A 13,383-nucleotide genomic window follows, 5' to 3' on the forward strand; every position below is an offset into this window, starting at 1 on the left:
AAGGGTTCTTACTCAGCTTGCACCAGGGACAGTTGTAACTCTGGTTCAGTCTTTGTCTTGCTTCTTTTTGTTATTGTTGTCAGCTGATCTTGCATGACTGGCATGTGACAAAATGCTTGATATCTTTTCTTTCATCCGTTTAATTTAACTGCTCTTCATTTTCTGATCTCAGCCTGGTGGTTCATTCCACTGTGCCAACCCTTGTTAAAGCAGGGAATAAGCCAAAGGAAAATGAGTGAGCTATTCCTTCAAGTGATCTCCATTTTCCTTCTGAGAATGTCCAGATCATCGCACACACAGACCTGATAGTATGGCTTTTTCTTTTATCTAATCATACCAATCATTTTTAAACACCCAAAATCTTCCAAAATAAAAAATTGTCTTAGATGAAGATTGCCAGAAAGTCAGTGGTGACCCTGTCTGGGTCCAGTGGTCGGCCACTCATCCCTCAATCTAGTAAGGCAGGAGTGCCCAAACTCTGTCCCTGCAGATTTTAGCTTCAACTTCACCTGCATGGATGTTTCTAGAAAGCCTAGTAAGACCTTGATTTGCTAGCCTGGTAGTGTCTTGGGGTTGAAACTAAACATTGCCGTACACCGGCTGTCCAGGACTGAGTTTGGGCACCCCTGTATTAAGTGTAGTAGGGGTTGTGATTTTCTTTCAGGTTTTTAGGATGTATAAGATTTAAAGCAGTGACTCTCAAAGTGTGGTATATGTACCGCTAGTGGTACACAATCTTCTTCAAGTGGTACGCAGAGGAATCATAGAGTAAAAAAAATGTTAAAAACACATTTAACCCTTTGACTCCTACAATCACACCGGTGTGATCATGGGCTAAACCCAAATCTGCTTTCCTGCAGTTACTCGTGTTGAGTCAGAGAAAGACACAGGCGATGCTAGTCATAAAACAAATCCAATTTATCAGTATAAACAAACAAATGACATTTAAAAATACACATAGGTAATAGCAAACACAAAACAATACACATGTGAATGTAAAATACACAGCGATATCTATGGTGACGACTATAATAATCATTTTACACTTAATGATGATGTGCTTTATTCAGATCAGATACACAAGGAAACCAGAATCGTCACAGCATCAAAACAGAAGACCCACCACTCTGCCCAGTTTTTTCATGTTGATTAGCATTTATTTGCCTTCAGCGTACGCTGGGGGAGCTTCTGCAGGAGGATGTTGAAAGTATGGTTCAGGGATTTCTTGAGGGCATTGAATATACTGTACGGGGATTTCTGCTGGAGGGTGTTGAATTAAAGGGTTGCTGACCACAGGAATCTGCAGGATAAAGTGTACATGGTCCGCTTAAGTTATTGATCATTGTTCAACAATTATTGCCCCATTACCCAGTTCCTCACACGTTTACGGTACACATTAAAGGTTTTGTGGATTTTTACTTCACAAATCATTAATTCACAAACTGTTGTAATGTGGTTTGTGTGTGAATACAGAACAGAGATTGGATGAATCAAACAAAACAAAAAGAAAAACATGTCACTGGTTTCTGTCTGGTCTGCATGATTTGTTAGTCTGCATGTTTTGCTAGCGCACATTGTTAGTCTTGAAGTGAACAATTCTGTCATGAAACTCTATGCACGCACAGGCTGATACATAACGCAGGAGATTGGTTGCTGTCGCCTCAACAGCCAATTGTCTTTGTAATCTTTAATCAAAACTGTGAAACGATTAAATAAGTCATCATATTTAAATAAAAGTCTGCAGCAACTTCTGGTTCACATGGACTTTAAGTTTATGGACATTTAAGGGTGAAGAAGTAAAGACAAATATTGGGTTTGTTGGTTCTTGTGAAACCTCAGAACCTCAAGCTTTAAAAGTAGCTTTATCCTTTACACCTAAATTTATCTGATGGGTTCAGCTGATGTATTTCTCACCTGAGGATAATAGCAGCAGCTGACTTTACAGGCAAACGCAGATAGGCAGAAGGAGATGAAGAACTCAAGTATGGCTAACACCAGCAACACACCACTGACTCCTGAGAGGAGACTCTGAGAGAACATTCAACATGAGCATACAAGATAACAACAACAAAGAGAAGTCAAGAATCTGTAGTCCTTTAAGCCTAGTTCACACTACAGGATTTTAAACATCGGCAGATCGCTGTGCCGTTCACACTACATGACTTGATTTTGTGTATTTTCATCGGTGTGATGTTCACACTACGTGACACACAGTGATCCACAGGAGGGGGGTCACACACTACATGATCTGACAACAACTCGTTCCCCAACAGCTCAGTCAAACCACAACTTTAGCTTGTTCTAGTATCTTAACTACACGTTTATAGGCTGTATTACCAAAAAAAAGCTGATATTTTTAGGGTAATTGAGTCATAAAATATGATGACAGACATTCAAAGCATAATTTTTGATATCTCAGTAGAAGTTTTGAATGTAAATATGACACGACTATATATGACGTCTTATATGAGAACGGTCAGAATGACCAGTATGGTCGTTTTAATACTTACAGAATTTGAGTTCCTCTGTTAATATAGTCTATTCTCATGTCCGTGTTTACACAGAATGAAGCGAGTGCATCGATGCCCATTCTGGCCAATCACAGACATTTCTGTTGAGCTCCTGAGCACACGACCATTCAGCTCATGCTCGTGGGGTCGATTCGGCCGACTGCTCTGGAATATTCAGCATGCTAGATATTGTGATTATGTCTGTCAGGTGTCGGTGATGCATCAGCGCAACTATTTGATGTGTTGTTCAGTAGTTCACACATAAAGACTGCCGAACGCCGAGCACCTGTAGATTTTTCCCTGATCTGTCGGCAAACTCATTAACTTTCTTAAAATCCTGTAGTGTGAGCTAGGCTTTAGGTATACTGATGAAACTAAGTGATGTTTAAAGGTGCCCTACAATAAAAATCTGGACATACCTAGGCATACATTTTTAGTACTTGCATACATTGAGCCTCAAACACCCTCCTCATTGTCATGTAAATCAGTGTAACCTAAAACACTGACTCTTAGAATCCACTTGGATGCACGCCCCATTTCCACAACATATAGAGATTATAACAATTAAGGCATTATAAAGCTCTCTCTTTCTTTTGTCTATATAATCAGTTAAATCAGACTTTTCCATTCAAGGGCCAATTTAAACAGTGTATCAGTGCATTCTATGGCACCTTTAATTTAAATGATATCAATATAAGAGTTGATCACTTACCCTCTGATCATAATAATAAGAGTTTCCTCTGTAACTGCTGATAGGTCCTAAAGCCAAAATCAGTGACAGCACAATAATGGAAATGCCTGCAGCTATAGCACTGAAAATGTTCATCCCGAGGGAAGCTCTCACCTGCAGTGGAGACACAGAAATAAAAAGGTTTTGTATCATGTTGTGTTAACACACTGTGGTTAAACAGAGGGTAGATTGTGTGTGAAGTGATCAAAATTATTTGACAAATATAGAAAATATAAGTAGTCCTCACTTTAGATTAGGTCACAAAACTGCCTGAAGTTGAGTTAATAAAGCCTTTATTAACATACAAGTTAACCATTACTATATGCCTGAATAATAAGATATATAAACACTGATTTCAATAGTTTATTAATCATTTACTAACTCATTCTGAATGATCTTAATAAAAAAACAACTACTCTTAAATACAAATGGTTTGTAAATAATGTAATACTTCATTTAGTATTAACCAGTCACAAATTATGAAAGTACAATCATTAAGCACATTATAGATGTGGTTATAAGTCAATAATACAGCATGTGTAGCTGCAGTTATAAACTGACTACTAACATTTATTAATGTGGAGTTAATGCTTAACAAATAATGAATTCACTAGATGCCAATGCTTAATAAATGATTTATAGTGTGTAGTTATTATAAAGTGTTACCGAATATTTATGTACAAATCCTTACAGACCAAATTTTACAAGCACCCAGTGTTTAGACCCATGAAAAGAACAAGTGTTGTGTACATACCAAACTTAATGCAGTTGGTGAATTAATTTTGTTTTCAGCAGCAATGGAGAGCGAGCCTGCAGCAATGTACTGAGAGCAGAGAGAAGAGCAAAGCTTATGTTGGAAAATATATATACATATATACATGGTACTCAACCAGAATGAGCATTTTACTGCCACATGAACCACTGCCTCAACCACTGCCTCAACCGCTGCCTCAACCGCATTTGCATTCTTAGTTACACACTAGACCTATCAGACACACTGGACACAGAATAAAGTGAGCTGATGGGTCCAATCACAGTGGTTTGTCGGAGGAAATCCTCAAGATAATGCATTCAGCACAAACAATAATTGACAAAGAGCTAAACCAAACTGAGGGGATATAAACACACTAACTACATTAGATAACTGGCAAGAACCTTGCTATAACACATGAGAACCAATCAAAAGCCATAGCTACTAACAAGTGATCTCAAACCTGTCAGGATTCTGCCACTTCGGTCTCGTCAATTCTTGTTTTGGTGATCATACTGTGTGCACCAGGCTTTACATTCTGTTTTATAGTGACAGGGACGCTTCACCTTCATAGTTCATATTTAGATAAGGGTCCTCCCATTTGCTGTTCCAGACTCTGGTATTGCCCCATTACAGTAAGAGGGTCTCCGAATAGTCAATGATAAACCATGGTTCACACCAAAACTCAGACAGCTTCGTCGGGCCAAAGAGGATGCTTACAGGAGTGGTGACAGGATCTTGTACAATCAGACCAGGAACACATTGACAAAGGAGATTGGTGTGGCTAAGAAAAGCTATGCCAAAAAATGCAAAACCAGTTTTCAGCTAACGACCCTGCATCAGTGTGGAGAGGCTTAAAAGATTTCACTAATTACAAGACACCGTCCCCCAGTATCGACAGCAATAAACATATTGCAAACGAGCTGAATATGTTCTACTGTAGATTTGACACCTCTGACCAGACACCTCACACCCGCCCGGACCACCTCCCTACACAGCTATCAACACCACATCAACACAGCCCGGACCGTCTCCCTACACGGCCATCAATACCACATCAACACAGCCCGGACCATCGCCCTACACAGCCATCAACACCACATCAACACAGCCTGGACCATCTCCCTACACAGCCATCAACACCACATCAACACAGCCTGGACCATCTCCCTACACGGCCATCAATACCACATCAACACAGCCTGGACCATCTCCCTACACAGCCATCAACACCACATCAACACAGCCTGGACCATCTCCCTACACAGCCATCAACACCACATCAACACAGCCCGGACCATCTCCCTACACAGCCATCAACACCACATCAACACAGCCCGGACCATCTCCCTACACAGCCATCAACACCACATCAACACAGCCTGGACCATCGCCCTACACAGCCATCAACACCACATCAACACAGCCTGGACCATCTCCCTACACAGCCATCAACACCACATCAACACAGCCTGGACCATCTCCCTACACAGCAATCAACACCACATCAACACAGCCTGGACCATCTCCCTACACAGCCATCAACACCACATCAACACAGCCTGGACCATCTCCCTACACAGCCATCAACACCACATCAACACAGCCTGGACCATCTCCCTACACAGCCATCAACACCACATCAACACAGCCCGGACCATCTCCCTACACAGCCATCAACACCACATCAACACAGCCCGGACCATCTCCCTACACAGCCATCAACACCTCCAGCCATCTTCCTCTCCCCCCCTGCTCTACAGATCAGTGAGGATCATGTGCGTCAGATCTTCAGTAAACAGAAGAGAAGGAAAGCACCAGGGCCAGATGGAGTCTCACCAGCCTGTTTGAGAACCTGCGCTGACCAGCTGGCTCCCATTTTCTCACATATCTTCAATAGATCACTGGAACAGCGCAAAGTTCCATCCTGCTTTAAGCGCTCCACCATCATCCCAATCCCGAAGAAGCCAAAGATCACAGGACTCAATGACTACAGACCTGTGGCCTTAACATCTGTGGCCATGAAGTCATTCGAAAGACTGGTGCTAGCATATCTAAAGGACATCACTGGACCCCTGCTGGACCCCCTGCAGTTCGCCTATAGAGCAAACCGGTCTGTGGATGATGCAGTCAACATGGGACTGCATTATACCCTACAACATCTGGACAAACCAGGGAACTATGCAAGGATTCTGTTTGTGGACTTCAGTTCTGCCTTTAACACCATCGTCCCATCACTGCTTGAGTACAAACTGGCCCAGCTCTCTGTTCCTAGCTCTGTCTGTCAATGGATCACCAGCTTTCTGACAGATAGACAGCAGCTAGTCAGAATGGGCAAAATCACATCCGACAGCCGCACCATCAGCACTGGTGCCCCCCAGGGATGTGTTTCTTTCTCCACTGCTCTTCTCCCTGTACACCAATGACTGCACTGCAAAAGACCCCTCCATCAAACTCATTAAGTTTGCAGACGACACTACTGTTATCAGCCTCATCCAGAACGGTGACGAGTCTGCATACAGACAGGAGGTGGAGCGGCTGGCGTTATGGTGCAGATACAACAACCTGGAGCTGAACACGCTCAAAACAGTGGAGATGATAGTGGACTTCAGGAGAAACCCCCCTGCACTCCCCCCACTCACCATCATGAACAGCACTGTGGCTGCAGTAGAGTCATTCAGGTTCCTGGGCACCACCATCTCTCAGGATCTGAAGTGGGACACTCATATAGACTCTATTGTGAAGAAAGCCCAGCAGAGACTGTACTTCCTTCGTCAGCTGAGGAAGTTCAACCTGCCACAGGAGCTACTCGTACAGTTCTACTCAGCTGTCATCCAATCCATCCTCTGCACTTCAATCACCGTCTGGTTCGGCTCAGCTGCCAAAACCGACCTCCGTAGACTACAGCGAATAGTCCGGACTGCTGAACGAGTCACTGGCACAACCCTTCCTACACTTCAAGAACTGTACTCTTCCAGAGTGAGTAAAAGGGCTCGCAAAATCACTCTGGACCCCTCACACCCAGCACACTACCTGTTTGAACTGTTACCGTCTGGTCGGCGCTTCAGAGCACCAAGCACAAAAACAGCCAGACACAGGAAAAGTTTCTTTCCTCAGGCTGTCTACCTTATGAACAGTTAAATATTTCCCCTACTGTGCAATAAATATGTGCAATACTTTATCATACGCACTTGTACACAGGACCTTATATCAATATACAACGCAATACCTTCTACATTCAACATCAACATCCAGGTTTCTTGACTAACCGCATCTGTTTAATGTTCATCTTTTTTTTTCATATTTATTTGTGTTGTCACCTGTCACTTTATGTACACTGGAAGCTTCTGTAGCCAAAACAAATTCCTTGTGTGTGTGAAGCACACTTGGCAATAAAACTGATTCTGATTCTGATTTTAGTGGCTGTAAATGTGACAGTAAGATGTATTCTGGTTGATCACCCACTGTAGCTTGTGTTATCAAGGACAACATGTTAAACTGTATGATTATTTCTTACAATCAGAGATCCCCAGTAAGAAACACCAGTGTTGATGAAGACATAATTTCCATAACCTGTACACACGATTCCCAACAGGAAGGTCAACACACCGATCATTATCTGGACAGTCTGTGAGGAATAAGAGAGAACCGTGTAAGAAGGACGAGAGTATTTCATGAAGTAAAACAGATTAACATGCTGTGTGTTATCTGGGTTTAAGGAAAATATCTCACCCCAAGGGCTTTCGGTTGGCCTCTCAGAAAGAGCTGAATTCTTTGAAGAGGTGAAACTCCTGCTACATGCTGTATGTGAACAGGCACAGAAGAACTGGTCCCAGTCACAGTTGCTGTTTGTGTCAGTGGCTGAAGCTGGATGACAATCGTTGAAGGATTCATGGCTCCGACAGTCGACATTTCAGTTTCAGAGTATAAAATCAGCCTGTACAAAATCATAGTGAAGTAAAAGAGGATACCATTATCAATAAACTATAGATACATATTATAACTACATTTGTATAAATATTATCTGAACTATGATAATCACATTGACAATCAAACAAGGTATCACACGTGACAATAAAAAGACAATAATGAATGACAGTCGTCTGATTTGTATTCGTTTATTAATGTTTCGATCTCAGCATTCTCTAAGAGCTTCGTTCTTTAGTCTTTGAGGTTAAAAACAATCATATAGTCACAGAAGTACTGGAATAACATTTTATGGCTCAGATATAAACACTGACGTTTATGGTACAGATTAAAATCAAGCATAGTGGTGGGATCTGTCTCGAATGCAATTCACTTCACCTGAAATATTATTGGTCTGCTTGTTTATTTAGTAGATGACTGACCAACAAAATATACATTACAAATAAGATACAAATGACACAAAGTTAGAGGATATTAGCAAGAACAATATAGAAAGAAGTCAAAAATGATGTCTGAGCCACTCGCTTTACTCTGGTGTACCGCCGTCTCCTTTACCTCACCTTCATATCTCTACTATTGACCAAAACAAAAACAAGATATATTTCAACTAATAGGATGTGCTATTTTTATTGGCCCTTAAAGTTTCTAGGAACCAGAAGCTGTGACTGTTATTTTTGTTAGTATTGTGACAATTCCTAGAGAAACAGAATATTAAATGAGAAAAAGTGGGCGTGGCTTGTTTTTTCTACAGTGAGCTGATTGGATGCAGTAAAGTAGGCATTTCATTCAAAAAGACATCATGAAACCCTACAGATAAGTACAACAAATCACACGAATTTAGAAGCTCTTTCTAACGAACTTGCTTACTGTCTAACCCTTGATGGATCTTTAGTTCAATCCTCTTCTTCAGTCAAAAATTTGGGGTTGATTTTTGATAGCAACCTGTCATTTGAAGGCCAGATTTCAACCATCTGTAAAACTGCTTTTTTTCATCTTAAAAATGATGCCAAACTTCGACATATGCTATCAATGTCTGATGCAGAAAAGCTTATTCATGCCTTCATGACCTCTAGATTAGATTATTGTAATGCATTACTAGGTGGTTGCCCTGTTGGCCTAATTAACAAACTATTCTGGTTCAGATGCTAGAGTGCTTTCTAGAACAGAAACATGATCATATTACTCCAGTTCTTTCATCATTGCATTGGCTCCCAATTAAATATCGTATAAATTTAAACATTTTATTGACTACCTACAAAGCCCTGAATGGCTGAGTTCCCCAATATTCTTGGTGTATTATAGACCCTCACGTCCACTACGCTCAGTTAATTCTGGACAATTGATTATTCCCAGAATATCAGCATCAACTGTAAGCGGTAGATCTTTCTCATATCTGACACCTAAACTCTGGAACAGCCTTCCTAGCACAGTTCAGGAAGCAGAAACACTCTGTCAGGTTAAAACTAGATTAAAGACACATCTCTCAGCATTAGCATACACATAAACACACATGCTGTTGAAATCCAAATCCTCTAAAGGATTGTTAGTCTGCATTATTTAGGGCAACTCTGAGCCAGGAACTCTTCCCAAAAGACATTATAGTTTGAACGGCATCTGTGCTCATGTTAGTCTGTTTTTCTTATTCCCAAGGTTTCCATAATCCTAGACCAGGCCGTATCCTGAGCAGATGCTGTGGTGGTCATGGAGGAGTGGAGAGACTGATTCCTGTTAGACCCCAGTGACAGACGACTCTTCTCATTGATCCTGAAGGGCCAGCCTGTACACCAGCCGGTACCCTCTCCCAATTTCAGCTTCTCTACGAGGAGAAATGGTCATGCACAACTGAGCCTGGATTCTCTTGAGTTTTTGTCTCTTCATTTTCGTCAATTGGTGAAGTTTGTTTCTCGCCGCTGTCGCCACTGGCTTGCATAGTTTGGGAATTGTGGAGCTACGCTTTGCTCTTCAGTATTTGGTCTTTCAGCAGTGAAAATTAAACCACACTGAACTAAACTAAACTTAAACTCTGAAAACTGGTCTGACACAGTCTAATAAAGCGACTAAGCTGAAAAGAAAATTAATGAATGAATAATGGACGGGTCTTTCTTCGAAGACTATCATTAAAGACACCGCTGGCCTATACATCAGGGAGACCTTTGGAGTATACCACCAATTTTTCCAAGACAACGACCCAAAGCTCACGGCTGCAAGTAAACTCATTGCCGTGGAGGGTATTACCTGGGTGAAGACTCCAGCACAACCGCCTGATATGAATCCAATTGAGATGATGTGGCCATTAAAGTCTTCAATAGAAAAAAGCAAAGCAAATGCGAAGGGTGATTTAATTGCTGCCATAGATAAGTTCTGCTTTGAGGAACTAACAGATATTACATCAACAACTACATAAGTAGACTGTTTAAAGTTCTGTTAGTCATGGTTGAGAATCAGAGTGGATACACTGGAATATTGGAGGGCTAACATGTCACGACACGACTGTAGTTTCATGTATGGTGTATTTCACAAAATAAACCTGTTTGCAGGACCATTTTGTCATTGCTTGGGATTACTTTTGGCTGAGAACGTCTTCTCTAAATAACTTTGTACTGGGGAAATATTCTAAACAGACTGTTGAAATTTCCAAACCAAATAAAAAAAGATGTACAGCTGCCAAGAATTCAATGTCTTCCTCTGAAAAAAATGTTCTTGCTCACAAACAAAACATAAACCCTCCCCAGGCCTTAATGTCACTGCAGATCACCAGAAAGCCGGTCAAACTGGTTTTGCACCTTACACCTTGCTCTAATTGTAAAGGTAGAGAGGGATTTAATAGCGCATGTGGGGGAAACTGAAGCACCTGGAGGAAACCCACGCCAACATGGGGAGAACATATAAACTCCACACAGAAATGCCAACTGATCTAGCCGGGACTCAAAACAGCGACCTTGCTGTGAGGCGACAGTACTAATCACTGAGCCACCCCAAAGCACAAACCAGTACAGAATGATGACGTGTGTCTATCAAAGATGATGTAAAAGTCACATGAATTCCTGCATACCCGTTCACACTGCGGTCCGATTGCAGATCATCAGATTTGTATCAGATTTAACACCACATATGAAAGTGGCTCAAATCAGAATTGAAAAGATCAGACGCCATGTGGTTTGGGCTGTTCACACTGCCATGACCAAAACAGATCTGACTCACATGTGGGCAAAAACATCAGATTCGGGCCACATTGACCTGCAGTGTGAACATAGCCTAAAGTCACTTTGTTAAACTGTAGAGTTGAATTTTCAACATCAAAAGAGGTCAGAGCAGAGATCAACATCCCATAATGCAATTCACCACCAGAAATCAACCAAAAACACAAAATACGGAAACTTTTTTAATTAACAGAGGCGTAATGATCACGTGTGTTTAATCAATGGAAAAATCACAGTTTAAAATGATCTACATCACCTACATTTTAAAAGCCATTCGAGGTCCACTTGTTACCAAGTAAAGGAAACGTATTCATTATTATTACTATAGAAAACCCAGATATAAAAGTATTTTTGAGTATGTAACGTACTGTCTTACCAGAAGCAGAATCCCGTCTTCAGGTGTGCTTTTAGACTTTCTCTTCTGCTGTAACTTTACACCAGCGCAGTGTTTCCCAGAAAGCAACAGGAAGCAGGAGGAGTTTGCTGCAGAGGGGCCAGCAGGTAAAGAGCCTCTCCCTCAAGCTCTCGGTTTGTTTTTTTCTGTCTATATATTTGCTCTGTGTTGGGCTCCTAACGTTACATGCCTGATATGAGCCTTGGATAGCATTGTAGAATTGATATATATATATATATATATATATATATATATATATATATATATATATATATATATATATATATATATACACACACACACATATAAACTTATATATATATGTGTGTGTGTGTATACTCTCACAGGCCTCTTTATTAGGTACACCTTACTAGTACCGGGTTGAACCCCCATTTGCTTTCAGACCTTCGTGGCATATGTAACCCTTTTTTCCTTTTAGCTATGGACTCCAGATAAAAGGGCCTGAGTTCAAGATATTACTCTTCATACAGTATACACACACTACTACATTTTCTAACAGTGGAGAATATCTATGAATATGATGCTCCAGTTCAAAGAGACTCTTGAGTGCAAACTTACTGAAGATCAATGGGTTGCTGATAACAATGTATACCAGTCTATTAGCAGACCTAGGCTACGTCCGAAACCGCCTACTACTCAGTAGGTACTGCATTTGAATTTAAACGTGCTACTCTGTCATTAGAAAAGCACGTTATGAATGTGAAAAGTATGAATGGAATTCAAACGTACTACATCCACCATTTTGTCAGGGTCACGTGACCTACCTACGTCAGTTGCGTCGCTTCACTCCCATTCATGAATTCACTCGCGGTGCATCATGGGATAGCGCAGCGTGCATGGGATGCGCACTTTAGAATCTCGCCAGAAGTAGTAGGTCATCCGGGTACTTCTAACATACTGATTTTTGAATTCTGTGAATTCGGACATACTACTCGGCTCGCTGGTTTTAGCGTACTGTATAATATGGAAGTATGCAGTTTCGGACGTAGCCCTACTGTACACCTGGCCATCATCTACAGACATGGTAATGGTACATCAATGTATATTTTCCAAAATACACTGGCCTTGCGTTGCCCTTTGCAGCTAAACACTACTGATGGCTGACAGTTAATGTTAGTTATTCTAGAGTATTCATCAATATCACAGACTACAGTGAGTTTAATACTAGCAGTCGTTACATTATCAGATGGGAAATGTGGATGGTAATATACAAGTTATACAGTTTCAGTTAACTTACCTCGATAAAGACCTGTTGCTCGCTCTTGTCACTGAAGTGAGCCCACGGCCAGTCCAATCACATGAAAACATAATGGGCGTGGCCAACCTATGACCTCAATAAAGATTGACCAATAGAATAAGATCTTTCATCCTGGAGGGAAGATACTGCCCACTGAGCTGCAGTTTTCAACTCGCAAAGATTTTAGATCCGCAAAAATGATGGAACAGAAAGCGAAATGAATGAGCGCACAATGAAAAATCTGGTGTTAACTGCATAAAATGGCATTTTCATTCATTTTTTGCAGTGCTGTTTTTTTTTAATCAATGACATTTGTTTTAATTAAATGTTTTTTTTTATCTTTTATTTTTTAATGACAATTTACCTAATTTTGGTCAAAAATCTCATATGTTTGTTTGAATAATAAAGTCACAAAACATTTCTAATCAGCCAATCACATGGCAGCAACTCAATGCATTTAGGCATGTAGACATGGTCAAGACGATCTGCTGCAGTTCAAAGTGAGCATCAGAATGGGGAAGAATGGGGATTTAAGAGACTTTGAATGTGGCATGGTTGTTGGTGCCAGACGGGCTGCTCTGAGTATTTCAGAAACTGCTGATCTACTGGGATT

General features: G+C 41.0%; 1 protein-coding gene across 2 annotated transcripts; it reads right to left on the bottom strand.

Annotated features, from left to right (window-relative positions):
• Positions 1-894: 894 nt before the first annotated feature.
• Positions 895-11,601, bottom strand: LOC130221997 (membrane-spanning 4-domains subfamily A member 4A-like). Of its 2 annotated transcripts, none has more exons than XM_056454600.1 (7): positions 11,495-11,601; positions 7,724-7,928; positions 7,509-7,619; positions 3,995-4,063; positions 3,223-3,354; positions 1,915-2,028; positions 895-1,300 (listed from the first exon to the last, which is right to left on the bottom strand). In XM_056454600.1, the coding sequence occupies exons 2-7, from the start codon at positions 7,901-7,903 to the stop codon at positions 1,157-1,159; spliced, it is 750 nt and encodes a 249-aa protein (XP_056310575.1). In that variant the 5' UTR covers positions 7,904-7,928; positions 11,495-11,601; the 3' UTR covers positions 895-1,156. The 2 variants fall into 2 exon arrangements, with proteins under 2 accessions (XP_056310575.1, XP_056310576.1); XM_056454601.1 differs by having other exon boundaries at positions 11,487-11,551.
• Between the last annotated feature and the right edge of the window lie 1,782 nt (positions 11,602-13,383).

Source organism: Danio aesculapii, chromosome 4 (assembly GCF_903798145.1).
Source record: "Danio aesculapii chromosome 4, fDanAes4.1, whole genome shotgun sequence".
Lineage (NCBI taxonomy): Eukaryota > Metazoa > Chordata > Actinopteri > Cypriniformes > Danionidae > Danio > Danio aesculapii.